Source organism: Loxodonta africana, chromosome 2 (genome assembly GCF_030014295.1).
Source record: "Loxodonta africana isolate mLoxAfr1 chromosome 2, mLoxAfr1.hap2, whole genome shotgun sequence".
Classification (NCBI taxonomy): Eukaryota; Metazoa; Chordata; class Mammalia; order Proboscidea; family Elephantidae; genus Loxodonta; species Loxodonta africana.
The window spans coordinates 222,668,126-222,687,052 of record NC_087343.1 but is presented as its reverse complement, the minus strand read 5'-3'; the positions used below and the strand labels follow the sequence as shown (position 1 = coordinate 222,687,052).

Below are 18,927 nucleotides of genomic sequence, written 5' to 3'. Positions count from 1 at the left end.
GGTTACTAATCTAAAGGTTGGCAGTTCGAACCCACCCAGCACCACTCCAGAAGAAAGGTCTGGTGATCTTCCCGTAAAGAAGCAGAAAACCCAGTGGAGCTCAGTTCTCTGTAACACATGGGGTCACAATGAGTGGGAATTGACTTTTGCAGTGGCGGGGTAAATCTGAGAGTGACAGAAATAAAAAGGTCACAAGTGAGGGGGAAGCTCTGGGCACAGAGTCCTACATCTCAGTCTGTTGATACACTTATATATATGTATATATATCCAAAAACCCACTGCTGTCGAGTCAATTCCGACCGATAGCTACTCCATAGGATACAGTAGAGCTGCCCCATAGGAATTCCCAGGAACAGCTGGTGGAATTGAACTGCAGACCTTTTGGTTAGCAGCCAAACATTTAACCACTGCGCCACCAGGGACCCATATATGCAAAGATATATAATTTATTAAAGTTTCATATAAGACTGCTAGGAGCTAAAAATTTTGGTGCATTAATCAATCACTAGCAGTTTAGATATTAACATTTTGGGAAGGAGGACAAAGTTGGTAACTCCGTAGTGTTCACTGGGACTTAAGAAGCTAGGCCAGAAACCTTATTCTCGACGATCTAGAATATTATCCTCAGGTAAGTTCACCCAAATGCCTCTACAGCTTTTAACAGCTCGAAGGAAGCAGCTGCTTTTTCTTAACTGGAGCATTCCCGTTGGTAAACTTGTTTTGAGAGTTACAACACATTATTTCCCAGCTCCTAGCTGCTTTGCAGGTTTGCGAGATTGCAGGGGTTTTATTCTGGTGAGGTAACGATTTCCTTACTAGATCAGGGAGAGGGGAGGGTCCTCTTAAGTGCTGCTGAGGCTTGAAGGCCATAGAACAAGCAGGAACTTAAGGGGTCCAGAGATGGCATCTTGCCCTGGTGCACCGGGCCCACACGGCCGCCCCCTCCTGGTTGCGTGCAGAGGCCTGGCTGCAGAAGTAGAAAACCAGGCCCTGTCTGGCCAGCTTCCTTCCCTCCTCCTCCTTGCAGATGTGGTTAGGGATCCCTTGAAGGACCAAGTCACCAGTTATAAATCCTGCCATTCAGCTGGCGGTGACACCAAGCACATTGCTCACCTGGGCCACTGGCTCACTTGGGCACAGCCAGTGTGGAATCATGGCTGACTCAGCCCCGTTTCCTATCTCTCAGTAGGTGCGCTTGAGGCCGAGCCCAAGAGTTAATTTAAAGGCTTAAAAAAATCCCTCAGCCTTGAAGGAGAACACAAAGGGACCGTTTTCCACGTGGATCCTGGTTCCCATTAATGTTAACAAGTTGTGGCTTAATCCCACACACGACGCTCAGCGGCTTCAAAGGGGTCTGGTTCATGCAGGAGAGGGGGAAGCCGGGAGCAAGGCTGGTGTGCCACCAGGGCTGCCAGGTGGGCCAGAGTCTGCAAAGTCTGTCCCTCACCAGTCATGGGCTTCAGTGAGCTTTAAGGACACTATAGATTCCCTGTCACTGAAAGGGAGAGCTGTGAGTCCTGGGTTCCGGATGTCCTTCTGAGCCAGGGTGCTGTGGACCGGGAAGATGCCTTCAGACCTTCACTCCAATGCCGCGTGTTGGGCGAAGTAACCGCAGGTCCCTTGATGGCAGTATTCTGGGTGGAGAAGAGAAGGCCCAGCGAGGCCGTGTGTTTTGGGCTTTGTTTGCTTTAAAGGGCTTCAGAGGTGTGTGCTTCCCTTTAAAAGAACTTGCTGCAACTTGTCTGCCTTCCCCACGCCCGATCACGTAACCGGATTGCCCTGGCAGGCCTACCCGGCTCTTCACGTGTCTGCTCTGGGCCGGTGCAGTCTGCAGCCTGCTTTCCCGATCCTACCCAGGCTCTTGTCCCTGGGTGGCTCAAACGGTTTGTGCTTGACTACTAACCTAGAGGGTTGGCAGTTCAAACCTACCCAGCGGAGCTGTGGAAAAAGGCCAGGCTATCTGCATCCGTAAAGATGACTACATATTGACCACATATTGTATGATTCCATTAATAGGAAATGTCTGAAATAGGCAAATCCATAAGTCGAAATCAACTCGACGGCACTGGGTTATAATGATAGAAAGTAGATGAGTGGTTGCCGGGCATGCCGCTATGGGGGAATAAGTGACTGTTTTAATGGGTGCAGGGTTTCTTTTTGGGGAGTTGAAAATATTCTGAAGTTAGATTGCAGTGCAAGTTGTACAAGACTGTGGATATACCAAAAACCACTGGGTTGTACTCTTTAAAAGGGTGAATTTAATGGTATGTGAATTATATCTCATTCAAAGGGAGAAGGGGATAGAAGATTTAAATTAAAAAAAAAATAAAAAAGATTACAGCTGTTGAAACCCCATGGAGCACAGTAGTTCTACCCTGTAACACACAGCGCCGTGAGTCGGAATCATGATGGCATCGGGTTTTTGTTTTTATTTTCTTAACCTAGGCCGACACCTGTAGTGGCAGCTATAATGCCTCCAGGAAGAAGGTTGTAATTCTTCTTGAGTTCTTTCTCCCCGTGAATTCCTTCCTTAAAGCATAAACTTTGCTCCCGTCAATCAGATGTATTGCTCTAGTGGTTTCAGATCTCACTCCTTCTAACCCGCCCCTGCCTGCCTGCCTGGGGACAGGACTACAATGACAATTCCAGGGCATGGTCTGTCAGGACCCCTGGGAAGCTCCCCGGGAGCGGCTTTCTTCCTTGGTGCCACCTCAATTCTGGTTCGCGCGCGGGTGGAGCGCAGGGGCCCCGGTGGCACTGCAGGGGGCGATGTTCTGAAGCTGATTGTTGATAAAATGTCAGCGGTCACTGGGTGCTGCAAACGGTTAAGTGCTCAGCCGCTCATTGAAAAGTTGGAGGTTTGAGTCCACCTAGAGGTACCTCGGAAGAAAGGCTTGGCAACCTGCTTCCAAGGGAAAAAAATGTCAACCACTGAAAACCCTGCAGAGCCCAGTTCTACCTCGACACACAGAGGGTCACCATGAGTCAAGGTCAGCTCGATGGCAGCTGGTTAGGAAAATGTCAGTCCTGGAGACAGACAAAGGGTAAAGGCCTCTTTCTGCCACCTGTGTTAACAGATTTCTGACTTCGGGCTTGCCAAGTGCAACGGGCTGTCGCACTCGCACGACCTCAGCATGGATGGGCTGTTTGGCACCATCGCCTACCTCCCTCCAGAGCGCATCCGTGAGAAGAGCCGGCTCTTTGACACCAAGCATGATGTGTACAGGTGAGTGAGACGCCACCTTCTGCCTTGCATCCCAGGCTAGCCGGGACTTGTTCATGCCCTGGACGACGCATCCGGAAACACTCCCTGTGCCTGGCAAGGATGGGTTTAAGTCCAGATGAAGGGATGAGAGCTTGTTGGGTTTGGGATGTTCTTAACTGGAGGGTACAGGCTACCCCAGGAGTACAAGGGACATCTCCAGGAGTACTGTCTGGGCGAGGGTGGAGGGTGCATGCCAGTGGTGGTGGGTGAGTCCATTCGGGCCAGTTAGGTAACCAGACTGACCAGCTTCTGCAGTGTAAAAGCTTTGGTGTTTTTATAAAGTGTGGATTTTATTGCTTGTCTGTTGGAAGGATCTGCTGCTTTAAGTGCCTCTGTGTGTGTGTGTGCGTGTGTGTGCACAGATTTGTGTAGATTTGGCCTCTTCAGCACTCAGTTTCCCCTGGCCCAGCAGCTCACACTCCTAGCTCTCTTACCTTTGGCTGGGAATGTAGACACCCTAGAGGCTGTCCAGAAGCTAAAGTCAGTGGGAATTACATACCTAAGGAACAATCCCCAAGTCATTCGCTCCTTTTCTTTTTCAAATTGTGAAGAAGAAAAGAGGGAGCAGAGAGCAAGCTGCCACATAAGCCTTCATTGTGGTTCTCCTCTTACCCATTGGGACTCTGACCCTAAGCCCCGAGTCACTTGGCCTTCTGCCTAGTTGTCATTGCCACCCGCCCGAGTCCTGGCTGACTGGTTTGGCAGTCACACCATGTCCAGGTGCTGAGCTGGGCCTTTGAGCTGTGCATCCACCGGGGAAGGGCACCTCGGGGGCTAGCCCTGGCTTGTAGAGTTGGGGGAAAACAAAAAAGTCTTTTATTTATTTTAGAGCTGAGACTTTAATAAACTTTTGAACTTGCTAGTTTGAGTTGTAAGGGGAGAATTCTTGCTTCTCTCTAAGCAGTTGCTCTTAACTTTGCACAGCAGCTTGATTTTGGGGCTCCTGGTTATCAGGTTGTTTTTAGTTACCAGGTTGAGCTTTTTTTTTTTTTTTTTCTGAGTAGTTATTAAATATATATATATGTATATACTTTTTAAATTTTTTTGTGTGCATTAAATGGATAGATATGCCTTCTAACAGCCAAAATAGGGCTTTGGGACAATCAGCTGGCTTGACTCCTGATGTTTTCTGTGTGTTTCCTTTATCAACCCTCTAATGAAATAACAGTGATCAAGCCTCTCGCTGAGCCGCAGCTAGGCATCCAGACGTAGCAGAGGAGAGAAGGGCATCTGAGTTGCCTGTCATTCATTCATCCATTTACTCGGCAAATGCTTGAGCACCTCCCGTTGCCTGGTGCTTGCAAGAACGTGGTGGGGAATGAAGCAGATGTGGGCCATACTCTCTAAGAACCTGGGGCCCCAGAAAAGGCCACATAAATCAGAGACTACATCTGCCTGAGATGAGAAGAACTAGATGGTGCTCGGCTACCACAGATGACTGCCCCTGACAGGGAACACAACAGAGAACCCATGAGCGAGCAGGAGAGCAGTGGGATGGAGACCTCAAATTCTTGTAAAAAGACCAGACTTAATGGTCTGACTGAGACTAGAAGGACCCCGGAGGACATGGTCCCCAGACCTTCTCTTAGCCCAAGACTGCAATGATTCCCAAAGCCAACTCTTCAGACAGGGATTGGATTGGACTATAAGATAGAAAATGTTGCTGGTGAGGAGTGAGCTTCTTGGATCAAGCAGACACATGAGACTGTGTGGGCAGCTCCTGTCTGGAGGGGAGATGAGCAGGCAGAGGGGGACAGGAGCTGGTTGAATGGACACGAGGAACAGGGTGGAGAGAAGGAGTGTGCCGTTTCATAAGGGGGAGAGCAACTAGGAGTATATAGCAAGGTATATATAAATTTTTTATGAGAGACTGACTTGATTTGTGGACTTTCACTTAAAGCACGATAAAAAAAGCCCCGGGGCACCATCATGGATTGGAACCCCAGGCTGCGGGAGACTTGTAGCTCGGGGGTGAGGCTGTGGCAGTTACTTCACAGCTCAGCTATCATTGTGGCTTGTTCCGTGATAAGAGTTTTCTCCGTTTTAAAAACGCATGAGAAATATCTTGGTGCCATCTCTCTTTGTAAAAGCCTTTGGGGTGGTTTTCTTCCCGCTTACTGCTGTGTAGGAGGGCTGTGTACTTTCTTTGGGAGTCTGGGTCCTGAGACACTCATGTCCTTGGCTTGTCTTCCAGCTTTGCCATTGTCCTCTGGGGAGTGCTTACACAGAAGAAGCCATTTGCCGGTGAGTGGACTTCTCTCCTGGTGTCATGCAGTCGTCGTCCTTGTAACTCCTCCTGGTCTCAGATGTACCTGTGGTCTCCCAGGTGCACACCTGTGATGCCTGCTGCCCTGCGCCTTGAGGCCAGCTCAACCACCCTTGGGTCGGGCTGCTCCGTCCTGCTGGGTGGTCTGTGGAGAGATCACCCCCCTCCCAACAAAACGCTCTTGCTGTATAACTTACCCACAGGAAAGGGCACGAATCTGAGGGCTTCTGTTACGTGTATTTTGACAAACGTGCGCACCCGGGCACCCCACCCAGCTCGGGATCTCTAGCTTTCCTTCCTCACCTTCCAGCAGCCACTATTCTTATTTCCGTCACTGTAGATTAGTTTTCCTTCAGCATCTTAATACCTTGACTCAGGTCATTGTATACATTGAGTATCCTTGCAGCGTCATTGGAGAAGGATAGCTCTTTCTTCTACAGGCATTTCTGCCCATCAAGCTGAGCTCAAGCTTCACTTTCCCAACAGCCCCCCTCCCCCAGCTCCCAATACACCCCGTGGGAAAAGAGCTTTGGAGAGGGAGGCGGATGTTATCAGAAGGTGTGGAAAACTGGCCCAGAGTTACCGACAGCTACCAGATCCTACACTGATGTTTCGTTCCACTTTCCCGTTAAATCATGTGCAATCACAGTTTTTTTAGGTATGACCAAAAATACCTAAAAATATAGATCAGAGTCAGTATGTGGCTCACAGGTCTGGGGAGTCACTTGCTGGTTGTGAGCCATAGACTGTTGTTAGTTGCTGTTGGATCGGCTCTGACTCATGGCGACCTTATGTGTAACAGAAATGTTGCCTAGTCCTGCACCTTCTTCATGACCACTGGTGTAGTCACAGACCAGGAGTCTGTTTGAAGTTCATGCTGGCTCTCAAAACCTAGACTATCTTGGGGACTTTCTTTCTTTCTTTGGTTTCTGAACAGTTTATTTCTTCTGACTAGGAAGTGGGCTGGCCGGGGGCAGGGAGGGCATGGCCACTGCAGACCGTGGCGGGCCACAAGCTAGCAAGGCTATATCTACGTTGTCTTAACCACCTGTTATCCTTTCTTCCTTAATGGCTCATTTCCCTCTATTGAGTCCTGTGATCTGAATCTTGTTTTTGACCTGGCAGCATGCCACTCTGCCATACAGTTGTCTGATAGAAGTGACATCTGAAATCCAAGCACATGGTGTAAAAAGTCAAGAATAAGTCCCTCACACTTTATTGCTTGGTCGATAAAGGAGTTCAGGGTGCCGGAGCCACGCGTGTCTCGTGATACTTTTCAGAGCAGTTCATGTTGAGCAGCAGAGATTATTCTAGGCGTTGAGTTCCATTGTCACATCATTTCACTTAGAGGGCCCGTTGGCTTTTGGAAGGCTTGGTTACCATGGGAACTGTATGTGGATACGTCAGGTTGCAGTTGTACGAGATTTAACTGGAAAGTGGAACAAAACATCAGTGTAGGATCTGGCAGCCATTGGTGACTTTGGGCCAATTTTCTACATCTGCTGATACGTGTCAACCTGCCTCTCCAAAGAGTTCCAGTCCTGGGGGGCGTGTCGGGAACTGGTGGGGGGAAAGGGAGTGTTGGGGACTCAAAGCGTGGGCTTGATGGACAGTGTGGTTTGAGGTTGAGAAAACTGGCCCAATGAAGATCCCACTGAGCCCATTCCAATTGGAGTAGAACCCCAACCTTTACCCCCCAGTAATAAAAAAAAAAAAAATTTTTTTTTTTTTTTTTAAGCCTATGTGTGTCCTGCTTGCACACTGATTAAGGTTAGTGTCTTGGGGCTGGGTCACTGGAAGTTAGCGGGGACCTGTGTTTTGGGGTAGGAATTGGAATTCAGGAAGACTTTTTTTTTTTTTAAGCCATTTTCGGGAGAAAGACACCATGCTTGGTAAAGTACTGGGTCAATGAAAAAGAGGAAGACCCACAACGAGATGGATTGACCCAGTGGCTGCAACAATGTGCTCAAGCATAACAATGATTGTGGGCATAGCGCAGGACCAGGCAGTGGTTCGTTCTGTTGTACACAGGGTTGCTATGAGTTGGAACCGACTTGAAGGCACCTAACAACCACCACCACAGGGAGATTTGGGTCCATGTGCATGCCAAATGCTGCAGATGCCGTGATTTATGTCTTTGACCTCCTTGGGCAGGCACGGGCCACTTAGGAACATGCCCAGTCAGATATTTTCCTGCTTTGAAGCTGCTTTCCTTTGAGTTAGAAGCTCAGCAAGATCTCTGTGATACAGCACCCTGATTCTGTTTGGTAACTCATAACCCTTGAATATAGGTATGAGAGCGTGTGTGCCCTGTAAGAACAAGGGCTAAAGAGGGCTGTGTGCCTCGCAAAGGGGGTTTCCCAGGTGACGAGCCTGTGCCCCCGGGTGCTTTCCCACGGTTCCTGCTTCCTGCTGCAGATAAACCGCGCGTCCCCCCACTCCCAGAGCTGCCGTGACTTGTGCACCTTCCCCTTGCAGATGAGAAGAACATTCTGCACATCATGGTGAAGGTGGTGAAAGGCCACCGCCCTGAGCTGCCACCTGTCTGCAGACCCCGACCCCGCGCCTGCAGCACCTTGATCCGCCTCATGCAGCAGTGCTGGCAGGATGACCCGCGTGCACGGCCCACCTTCCAAGGTGAGTGGGTGCTGCCAGCTAGCCCCCGCCTGTCCTTGGAGAGGACCCCTGCGTCGGGCTTCCCCCAGAATGTTACTGCTTTCCTCTTCTGCTGGTGTTGTGGAAGAAGGAGTGTCTGCTAGGGCGTAGGGTCAGAAGAGAGCTGCAGGCTCAGGTCAGTGTGCATAGAGAGGTGGAGCAGGTCGAGCCCTGAGCTAGCAGGCGGGTCACACACCTGCCTGTGACCCTCAGACTCACAGTGGGGATGGAGGTGACCAGTGCTGCACGGGCAACTCCTCCCCAGGCCGCTTCCAACCCAGGGCTGGGTTGCTGCCTGGAGGAGCCTGTACATTGCATGTCCAAATACAGCGATTTGTCTTTAGGAGACTAACAGGACAAGTGGTCTGAGGGTTCCCGACGCCCTTCGCTGCGGGTCTTGTTTCCTTAGGCCAGATGTGTCATTTGGTTAGGAAAGTAGCCTGATTAAATGGAAATCCATCACTGTGTTTAAATCACACAGGGGTGATGACAACATGGGTGAGGCGGGCGCTCCACACCCAGGTGTGGGCAGCCTGGCCACCTAAGGGCCACAGACCCTGCACGCCTGGCAGGCGGGGCTCTCCTTGACGAAGCCTCCTTTAGGATCCTGGAAAAGAGCGGCCCTTAAACTTTCAGCCTGGCGAGAGTCTGCAGAGCTGCCGATGGGAGGCCCAAGTGTGGCCAGCAGCCGCCACACAGAGGCCCCTGGGGTGACCTGGGGAGCCTGGCTCTGGGCAGGGTGCCTGAGAAATCCAAGGAGCCTGGCACGGTCATCGCCGTGATGCTGAGGCTCGGGGCTGTTGCCGCTCTGTCCCTGTGGTTAGACGTGGAAGTAGAGTACTTGTGGAAGTGATTATCTGAGTGACGCACCCTTTTTTTTTCTCCCCAAAGAAATTACGTCTGAAACCGAGGACCTGTATGAAAAGCCTGACGATGAAGTGAAAGAAACAACTCAAGATCTAGATGTGAAAAGTTCCCCCGAGCCCAAGAGTGAGGTAACCTGGATCTCCTCAGAGGTGTCATTTGGGTTTGTTTTCATGCCTGAGTCCTCCCAGCAAGACTCATCTGTTCTGCAGATAATTCTGATGCTGTGAAGGGTTCCCCCCATGAGCCTAGGTGCTCACGTCCCCTTCTGAGGGTGGTGCCTTACTGAGCCCATCATGTGGTCCGTGCACGGTACAGGGTGTGCATCCCCTCAGCCAGCCGCATCCCTGCTGTGCTGTGCTCCCTGTCCCCCGCCTCCCGTCTGTGTAGTTACATGTAGACTGTGTGGGTGCTCCCTGTCCCCCTCCTCCCATCCGTGTAGTTACATGTGGAGTGTGTGGGTCGCACTAGATTTATTAAATAGCCACACTGGAAGCTCTTTGAAGCACAGGGAATGGAACACCCCATCCAGCTGCTGGGCCCAGTCGGGTGGGGAGGCATGATCTGGGGTGCAGTGTCTTTGCACCCCTGGTGTGGGCATCTGGCCTCTTTTGTTTTAACTGCTCATAAATGGTTCCATTACTGAGCATCACGTAGCTATTTAGATGCAGTGAGAACTTCCAAATGCTGGGACTCTCTAAGTCCCTTTTAGGATAATAAGACTTGTAAAGTAAAGCCTAATAAACTGGCTTTATAGCACGTTATCTGGTATTGGGCAATATATTCCAGGCCGTCAGTGTAAAGTCGGGAGATAAGTAACTTCTGTGGAACACCCACTGTCTGGACATAAAGGGGTGTGTTGTGCTTGTGGGGGTCAGGAGCAAAGATGGCCAGGGAGGTGACCCCAAAGTCAGACCTGGCCACTGATGCAAAAAAAACAAAGGCAACCAACAAGTGGATATGACTCAATACAGAAAGCAACAAAGGAAGAATAAATCAGGCTCTTGAGTGTCTCTGGTTCCCAAGGAGAGGAGAGATTTGGAAGCACATGGGTATGAATCAGGAAAGATTCATGAGTCACAGGCAGATTCTAGTCACTCACCAGAAATCTATTCATCTCACAACCCATCAGTGTATATTGGATCGGACAGCTGTGTTGTCCTTGCAGCTAGTCTCCACCACTCTCTAGTGGCCACGCTCAGCCCCTAAGCCAGATTTGCAGGGCTCTAGGGGCAGTGGTGGCACAGTGGTAGAATTCTCACCTTCCATGCAGGAGACCCACGTTCGATTCCCAGCCAGTGCACCTCATGCACAGCCACCACACATCTGTCAGTGGAGGAGGTTTGCTTGTTGCTATGATGCTGAACAGGTTTCAGCGGAGCTTCCAGACTAAGACGGACTAGGAAGAAAAGCCTGGTGATCGACTTCCAAAAATCAGCCAGTGAAAACTCTGTGGATCACAACAGTGTGATCCCCAAGCAATAATGGGAATGGTAGAGCACTGGGCAGTGTTTATCGTTCCCTTGTGAATGGGGTCTCCGTGAGTCAGCCGATTTGATGGCAGCTCACAACAGTGATACCTGGGACCTGGTGGCGCAGTGGTTAAAGAGCTTGGCTGCTAACTAAAAGGTCAGCAGTTTGAATCTACCAGCCTCTCCTTGGAAACCCTACGGGGCAGTTCTACTCTGTCCTATAGGGTCACTATGAGTCAGAATGGACTCGATGACAATGGGCTTAGTTTTTTGGTTTTCGTAACAATGACAAGGAAGGGCTGCAGATCACCTTCCTTGTATTTCTCACTGACACTGCTCTCTTCTAGATGGACAAGGTGCGGCCACTCCCATTTCCCCCGCTCTCTGAGCTTGTTCCACTTCTGCCTTTTGTCTGGATAGCGCTGCATGTAATGCCACTCAGCTTTTGGAATCCGGAGCAGAATAATGGGGATTTTCAATTTTTATCAAGTTGCTTTTGTCTTACAATTTCCTCCTGCTGGGTAGACCCAGCCTAATGTCTTTGCAGCTCTGAGTGTTGGACTCCCCAGTGCTGTGTGTATGGTTACAAATGATTGAATTCTCTGCCTCGCTTACTGGCAGCTGATGGCGTTCTTTTCTTCTTCTGGCCCACTGTCTTAGATGCCTAGTGTTGCTGTAACAGAAATACCACAAGTGGGTGGGTTTAATGGACAGAAATTTATTTTCTCAGTTTAGGAGGCTAGAAGTATGAATTCAGGGTGCTGGCCTAGGGGGAAGGCTTTCTTTGTCTGTTGGCTCTTGGGCAAGGTCCTTGTCTCTTCAGCTTCTGTTCCTTGGTTCCTTGGCAATCTTGATGTGCCGTGGCAACCATCTTCCCACATCTGTCCTTCTTTGCTCCTGTGCCTTGTTGTCGCTAGGTGTCTTCTAGTAGATTCCTGCTCCTGTCAACCCCATGTGAATTGTCCCATAGGGTTTTCCTAATCTTTATGGCAGCAGATCACCAGGTCTTTTACCTGAGGAACCGAGCTGCATTTGTTATGCCACCAGGGCTTCTTTGCTTCTGTGCCTAATCTGTTCATTTTATATCTCAAAAGTGATTGGCTTAAAACACAGCCTGCACTGATATGGTGTGGCCTCATTAACAAAACGAAGAAGCCCTATTCCCAACGGGATTACATCCACAAGTATTACTGTTGTCAGTTGCCACAGAGCGGATTCCAACTCCCTGAGACCCTATATATGTGGAGTAGAACTGCCAGGCCTGTCTCTCAGGGTGCCTCTGGGTGGGTTCGAACCTCCAACCTTTTGGCTAAGTAGTTGAGCGCTTAACCATTTGCAATTCTGGGGGTGGGGGGACACATATTAGTCCCTAACAGTCACCCTTCTGCCTGTAGTTCCTCTTGCTTTTCCACATTTGTGTCCCGGGTGGGCCGAGCAAGAGATGGTGGGTCTTCATGCCTTTCCCTCTCTCCACTCCGTACAGGTGGTGCCCGTGTCCACGCCCCTCAAGCGTGCCTCAGCCCCACCGTTTGATAACGACTGCAGCCTTTCAGAGTTGCTGTCACAGCTAGACTCTGGGATTTCTCAGACCATCGAGGGCCCGGAAGAGCTCAGCCGCAGCTCCTCAGAATCCAAACTCCCCTCAACGAGCAGCGGCAAGAGGCTCTCGGGGGTCTCTTCAGTCGATTCTGCCTTCTCGTCCAGAGGGTCGCTGTCCTTGTCTTTCGAGCGTGAGCCTTCAACGGGCGGTGAGTGGGGAACACCTTTGTGTCCTGAGAACTAATGAGCTTACCCATGGGCTGGGAGGTTCATGGGGCATGGGAGTCAGCGACAACTAAAAGGATCAGGCGTCCAAGTTCTTGACCGTAACTCCCTGCCCTTCTCTGAGCGATGGTGGGCGTCAGTGCATTGTCAGTTCATTGAGCCCAAATCCGCTGAGCTCTCGAGTGGCATTTAGGGAGTAAGAGGAACAGACCGAGTCACTGGCTGTACGATAGGAGCTCACCTGTGCCAAATCAGGCACTGGGGCTGACCTCAGGCGCTCAGATTGAGGAACCTGAGGTCTGTGTGTGAGCCTATGAATGAATGGAGACCACCCACCCCCACCCAGGGATATTTCTCCCTGGTAGATGCCACCGTATACTCCTCCTTAGCAGTGCTCTGTAAGCACCCCCACACTTCCTTATCTCTGGGCTACCCACTCACTCACTTACCATGCATTACGATAGGTTAGTTGGCCTTGGAGTTTAAAATACCCTGGACATTTATAAACTACCAGCTATGGTAGGAGCCCCTAGAGGTTAGCTTATCTTTTTATGTTAATTTTTGTGGGTTTTCTTTTTAGGGAGTGCTTTTTGCCTGGCCCATCCACATAGGGGCGGTGGCGGTTTAGTGGCACGATTCTCTTCTTCAGTGTGAGAGGCTTGGGTTTGAGTCCCGGCCAACGCGCCTCATGTGCAGCCACCACGTCTCATGTGTGTTGCTATGATGCTGAACAGGTTTCAGTGGAGCTTCCAGACAAAGGCTAGGAAGAAAGACCTGGCGTTTTACTTTTGAGGAATCAGCCAGTGAAAACCCTATGGGTTGTAACAGGTCAATCCCATTGTGTATGGGGTCATCATGAGTCGGGGGCCAACTCGATAGCAGCTAACAACAACAGCCCCTGCCCCAGCAGTGGGGGTTGGTGCATGTCGTAGCTCCCTCTCTGCCCACTCTGGGGGTAAGTTGTGGTCCTGGCCCGTCCCTCAAGGGGCTGCAGTTCTATGAGGAAAATACAGACACTCTGGCCATGGTGCACAGAGAGATGAGGGCCTGGAGGGTCTTGTATAGCCTGGACACCAGGAAGAGGGGACATTTGTTTGTCCTGGTGGGTCAGGGAGACCTCTTAGAGGGGAGAATTTTACTGGATCTTATGGGCCTGCTGGAAACCCTGGTGGCGTAGTGGTTAAGAGATACGGCTGTTAACCGAAAGGTTGGCAGTTGGAATCCACCAGGTGCTCCTTGGAAACTCAAGGGGGCAGTTCTGCTCTGTGCTACAGGGCCTCTATGAGTTGGAATCGACTCGATAGCAGTGGTTTGGTTTTGGTTTTTTTAATGGGCCTGCTAGGAACTTTAGAGTGGAATGTCGGTGGTAAAAGAGTAAATTTTGGTTAAGGAAACGCCTCAGCAAAGACACAGAGGTGGGGGTACTGGTTTGATGACTAGAGGCAGACACTGGACAGTAAAAGTCAAGACGAAAGTCAGGGCTAACTCAGAAACTGGAAAGGAGTATCACCGTTCCCATTGGCGAAATATATTCTAGAACATTCTTTTTGGATCTAAAGCTCTCAGCTGACATCTTGTCTTCATGCTAAGACAGTGTCATTGACTCAACTCAGAATGAGAGTGTAGTAACACCAAATCCAGACTGATTTGTTTCCATTTTTTTAAGACCACCCACACCCCACCCTTCTCTTAGGTCCCTTTGAGAATGTTGAATGTGAGGAAGGAGAGTTTTATTTTGCACAACTCAGAATTTCAGACAACGTAATAGGATTTGTACATTAAATAGAACTTTTCCTGTTCTGGGCTAACTAACGTTCCTCCCAGTCCTTTAGATTTTTCTAGGAAACGTGCTTTATGGGTCACCACGGCAGGGGGTGGCATTTTGAGGTTGGGCTGAGACCTAGGTTGTCCCTGCCCAGCTGCAGGCACCAGCTTTGCAGCCGGCGAGCTCTGCAGGGTGGTGCGGTGAGCACTGCTGAAGCTCTCAGGGCTCTGGCCTCATCTTTTCAGCCCCTGCCTTGTCTTTTTTTTTTTATGAAGGAATTTAACTATAATTTCTGAGCACCACCTGGGAGCTCTGAGTTTTATATCCTTTATCTAATCATGCTTTTATTTTTTAAATGCATTAACTGAACTGCCCAAAGTCTCCACGCTAGGAACCTGGAGCAGATCTGTGTTAATCAGGGCTCTCCAGAGAGACAGAGCCAGTAGATCTACCTACCTATCTACCTACCTACCTACCTGTTGTCTATCCACCAGCCCATCCATCTATCCATCCACCCATCCATCTACCTACATACCTACCTATCATCCATCCATCTATCCACCCACCCACCCATCTGTCCATCCATCCCCCTACCTATCCATTCATCCATCCATCTATATATGTACGCACATATCATATATAGAGAGAGATTTACTGCAAGTAATTGGTTTAAATGATCGTGGGGCCTGGTTACCAAACCAACTCATGCTGACCCTATAGGGGACAGAGTAGAACTGCCCCCTAGAGTTTCCAAGGAGTGGCTGGTGGATTTGAACTGTTGACCTTGTGGTTAGCAACCAAGCTCTTAACCACTATGCCACCAGGGCTCCAGGCCTGGTTGGGGAAGTCCGAAATCTGGTGGTCAGGCAGCAGGCGGGAAACTCCGGTAGGATTTCTGTTACAGTCTTGAGGCAGAATTTCTCCTTCTCTGGGAAACCTCGGTTTTTGTTCTTCAGCCCTTGCACTGACTGTATCAGGCCCACCCACATTATCCAGGGTAATCTTTACTCAGAGTCAGCTGATCGTAGATGTCCACCACATCTACAGAATACCTCTGCAGCTACGCCAATGTTTGATTGTGTAACTGGGTGCTGTAGCCTAGCCAAGTTGACGCATAAAAGTATTATAAGATCTAAGGCTAAAATAAAGTAGAAAGCCACCTGGAGGCCATGCGTCCTCAGATGTCCCTGCTCAGCATCCCTTGGGGACCCTGGCCCCATGAGAACACCAGAAAGGCTCCAGGGTGAGGCTGGAGGTGCCTCTGGCCTTCGCCTCCATTGACCCTGTGCCTCTCACCTGCTTGCAGATCTCGGCACTACAGACATTCAGAAGAAGAAGCTGGTGGATGCCATCTTATGTGGGGACACCAGCCGGCTGATGAAGATCCTGCAGCCCCAGGACGTGGACCTGGTCCTGGAGGGCAGTGCCAGCCTCCTGCATCTGGCTGTGGAGGCTGGCCAGGAGGAGTGCGTCAAGTGGCTTCTACTCAACAACGCCAACCCCAACCTGACCAACCGGAAGGGCTCCACACCCCTGCACCTGGCTGTTGAGCGGAGGGTACGTGGTGTTGTGGAGCTGCTGCTAGCCCGCAAGATCAGTGTCAACGCCAAAGACGAGGACCAGTGGACAGCCCTGCACTTCGCTGCTCAGAATGGGGATGAGGCCAGCACGCGGCTGTTGCTGGAGAAGAATGCCTCTGTCGACGAGGCGGACTGCGAGGGCCGCACGCCTGTGCACGTGGCTTGCCAGCACGGCCAGGAAAGCATCGTACGTATTCTCCTGCGTCGCGGTGTGGACGCTGGCCTACAAGGCAAGGATGCCTGGGTCCCACTGCACTATGCTGCCTGGCAGGGCCACCTGCCCATTGTGAAGCTGCTGGCCAAGCAGCCAGGTGTGAGCGTGAACGCCCAGACGCTGGACGGGAGGACGCCTCTGCACCTGGCTGCCCAGCGGGGACACTACCGTGTGGCCCGCATCCTCATCGACCTGCGCTCCGATGTCAACATCTGCAACCAGCTCTTGCAGACACCCCTGCACGTGGCCGCAGAGACGGGCCACACAAGCACCTCGCGGTTGCTCCTGCACCGTGGTGCCGAGAAGGAGGCGCTGACTGCTGAGGGCTACACTGCCCTGCACCTGGCCGCCCGAAATGGACACCTTGCTACCGTGAAGCTGCTGGTGGAGGAAAAGGCTGATGTGTTGGCCCCTGCGCCACTGGGCCAGACGGCCCTCCACCTGGCTGCTGCCAATGGACACTCAGAGGTGGTGGAGGAGCTGGTCAGTACTGACAACATTGACGTGTCTGATGACCAGGGGCTCAGTGCACTGCACCTGGCCGCACAGGGCAGGCACGCAAAGACGGTGGAGGTGCTCCTCAAGCACGGCGCCCACATCAACCTACAGAGCCTCAAGTTCCAGGGTGGCCAGCAGCTGGGCGGGTCACCTGGCCACAGCCCTGTGTCCACACTCCTCCGAAGAAGTAAGACCTAGCCTGCTCCTCACAGAGTCCAGGCATCTGTGTGGGACTCTTGTCCCATGGTTGTGTTCCGCTGCAGGGACAGAGCAGTGCCGCACTGGTGGGCTGTGTGTGCTTTGTCAGGGACTAGCTGAAACACTGGACAAGTGGGGACACACTCACGGGGCGAGAGAGCATTGGGTGCAGTCAAGAGGGAGGTGGCCACACAGTGTCTCCATAACATGCCAGGCATCTGTTTGGGCATGCTACCCTCCAAATGAAGTTGGTTGGATTGCGCTTGACTGTTGACCCATCTGCTGGTCAGCAGGCCTGGTGTTGGAAGGGATGATGGGTCGGAATCATTTCGTTGTGCTCCTGTTCCTAAGGGGCCCCTGATGTTGGGTCCTTGGTGACAGAGTCATGGGCAAGATTGAGTGTGCTCTGTTGCGGAGAGGCACCACCTCTGGTTACTCAGGGCACACCACTATTGGGGAGAAGAGATGTAGAGGGACTGTGTCTTTTATCTTCATATACAGTGGCAGGCAAAGAAGCCTGTTATCAGAAATTTTTAGCGGAATTCTTGTTTTATAAAATGATAGATGAACATGATGTCAATTCTTGCTTTAAACTTGTAAAGGTTCGTAACATTGAATAGTCTTGTCTGTAAAGAACAAGTATGAGAATAAGGTTGGTTATTTTTTTAAAAAACGATGATCTCACTGACTCGTTTATATGCAGATTTATTTGTCCTTCAAAGTAGTCCTGTTGGTGACCAGGTACTTATACTAAAAAGACTCCTTGCTGACGTTCACTTCTTGTTGCGCAAAACATTTTTTGAGCTCTGGAGCCAAATATGTACTGTATTTTTATGCAGATAATGCCTGCCTTCTACATTTGTTTAGCGTGCTTATGAAAATACCTCATGGAGGGAGGGAGTGGTGGGCAAACAAGTGTAGAAGGTGTGTGTTTTTATTAGTGTAAAAATACGGTAAGCTCATAAAAAAAAATCATTTAAAAATTTGATTATGACCTCAGTTTTGGACTAAAAATAGTGTTACCTGGTCAGACGAACCACCTCACTTGTTCAGTTTCTTTCCAGCTTTCATTTTTGGTAAGGTGATTGATTGTCCCAAGGGATACTCTTTTGGGGCCACGGGGGTTTTCTGACCTGTATTACAAATGGCTTCAGCTGTCGGACCCTGGGCAGCTTGGGGTGTACACCCCGAGGTGGCTCCAGGACTCAGCCTCATTCTTGGATATAAGAGGTCCAATTATCTAGTCTCTCATGTTTGTCCCATGTGGTGCCTTCTGATGCTGTTAGAATGAGTTTGTTGCAGAACTAAACCCTGTATGCAAACCACATCCTGTGGCCTAGTGTATGATACAGAGATTGATATTAATGTACCGTGTATGTTAATGTGGATCTACGGGCAGGATACTTCTTTTCTATGACAGGAAATATCCAGACTGTTTAGAACTGGCTATGTTTTAATATGCCTCATTGTGCTTTATTGTGTGGTGCAACTAGTATATAGAGAAACTATTATACGAATCATGAAGAAGACAAAGGTCTATTTGATGGCAATAAAACAAAGTACTTATCTACTTCTCTGACGTCAACGAGACTGCTTTTCCCTTCAAATGAGCTCAAATAGTCTGAGTTTTGAAGACCAGAAGTTTGAGGTGGTCATGGGCCCTTCCAGATGTGTGATCCCCTGGGAGATAATACAGTCTTGGTAGGAGAATCTCTCTACACCAAAGTTGTTATTTCTTTGTAGGTATTTACAGGTCTTATTTTCATGTGTTAGCTTTATAATTTTGAAATAAGTTCAGATTATTTCTGAAATAATAATTCCAGATTCTCCATTTGTTGACATTTTATCCTATTTGCCTGGTCATTCTCTTTCCTTTCTGAACTATGTCATCCAGCCATTTATCCACCCATCTTTCCATCCAGCCTTCCTCCCTTCCTTCCTTTCAAGAATAGGTTGCAGGCAATGTGCCCCATTACTCCCAAATACTTTAGCTTGTATCTCCTAGAAACAAGAATATCCAGTATACACACCAAAATCAGGAAATTAGCATTGATACAATTATGGTCTAATTCACAAATCCTATAAAAATTTTTGCTGATTTTTAAAAAATGTATATCAGTACAGACTCTCACAGGTTCCTATTTAATCAGCAGGTTAACATCTGTTATCATTTTGATACTCAATTTGTCCCTGAATGGCCAGTTTGTGTCTTTTGTGATGCTCCCACATCCTCTTTAAGTGTTTACTTTCTGGCACAATGAGATGTCACAGACTCATCTACTTTTCCTCAGCCTTGGAAACAGCCATTTCTCCAAGGAGACCTGGTTTCTTTCAGTGGAGAATGGGGTTTAGAAACCAAGGACAGGTTGCTGGGTGTACTTACTGT

General features: G+C 49.8%; 1 protein-coding gene across 1 annotated transcript in view; it reads left to right on the top strand.

Moving 5' to 3' along the window:
- The window catches only part of RIPK4 (receptor interacting serine/threonine kinase 4), a 33,991-nt gene extending 15,880 nt beyond the window's left edge, over positions 1-18,111 (top strand). Inside the window, exons 3-8 of the mRNA XM_003418977.4 lie at positions 3,078-3,226; positions 5,460-5,509; positions 8,010-8,168; positions 9,078-9,181; positions 12,006-12,270; positions 15,358-18,111. Coding sequence (XP_003419025.2) covers positions 3,078-3,226; positions 5,460-5,509; positions 8,010-8,168; positions 9,078-9,181; positions 12,006-12,270; positions 15,358-16,541 — 1,911 coding nt within the window. The 3' untranslated portion in view covers positions 16,542-18,111. The remainder of the gene's footprint in view (positions 1-3,077; positions 3,227-5,459; positions 5,510-8,009; positions 8,169-9,077; positions 9,182-12,005; positions 12,271-15,357) is intronic.
- Positions 18,112-18,927: the final 816 nt, after the last annotated feature.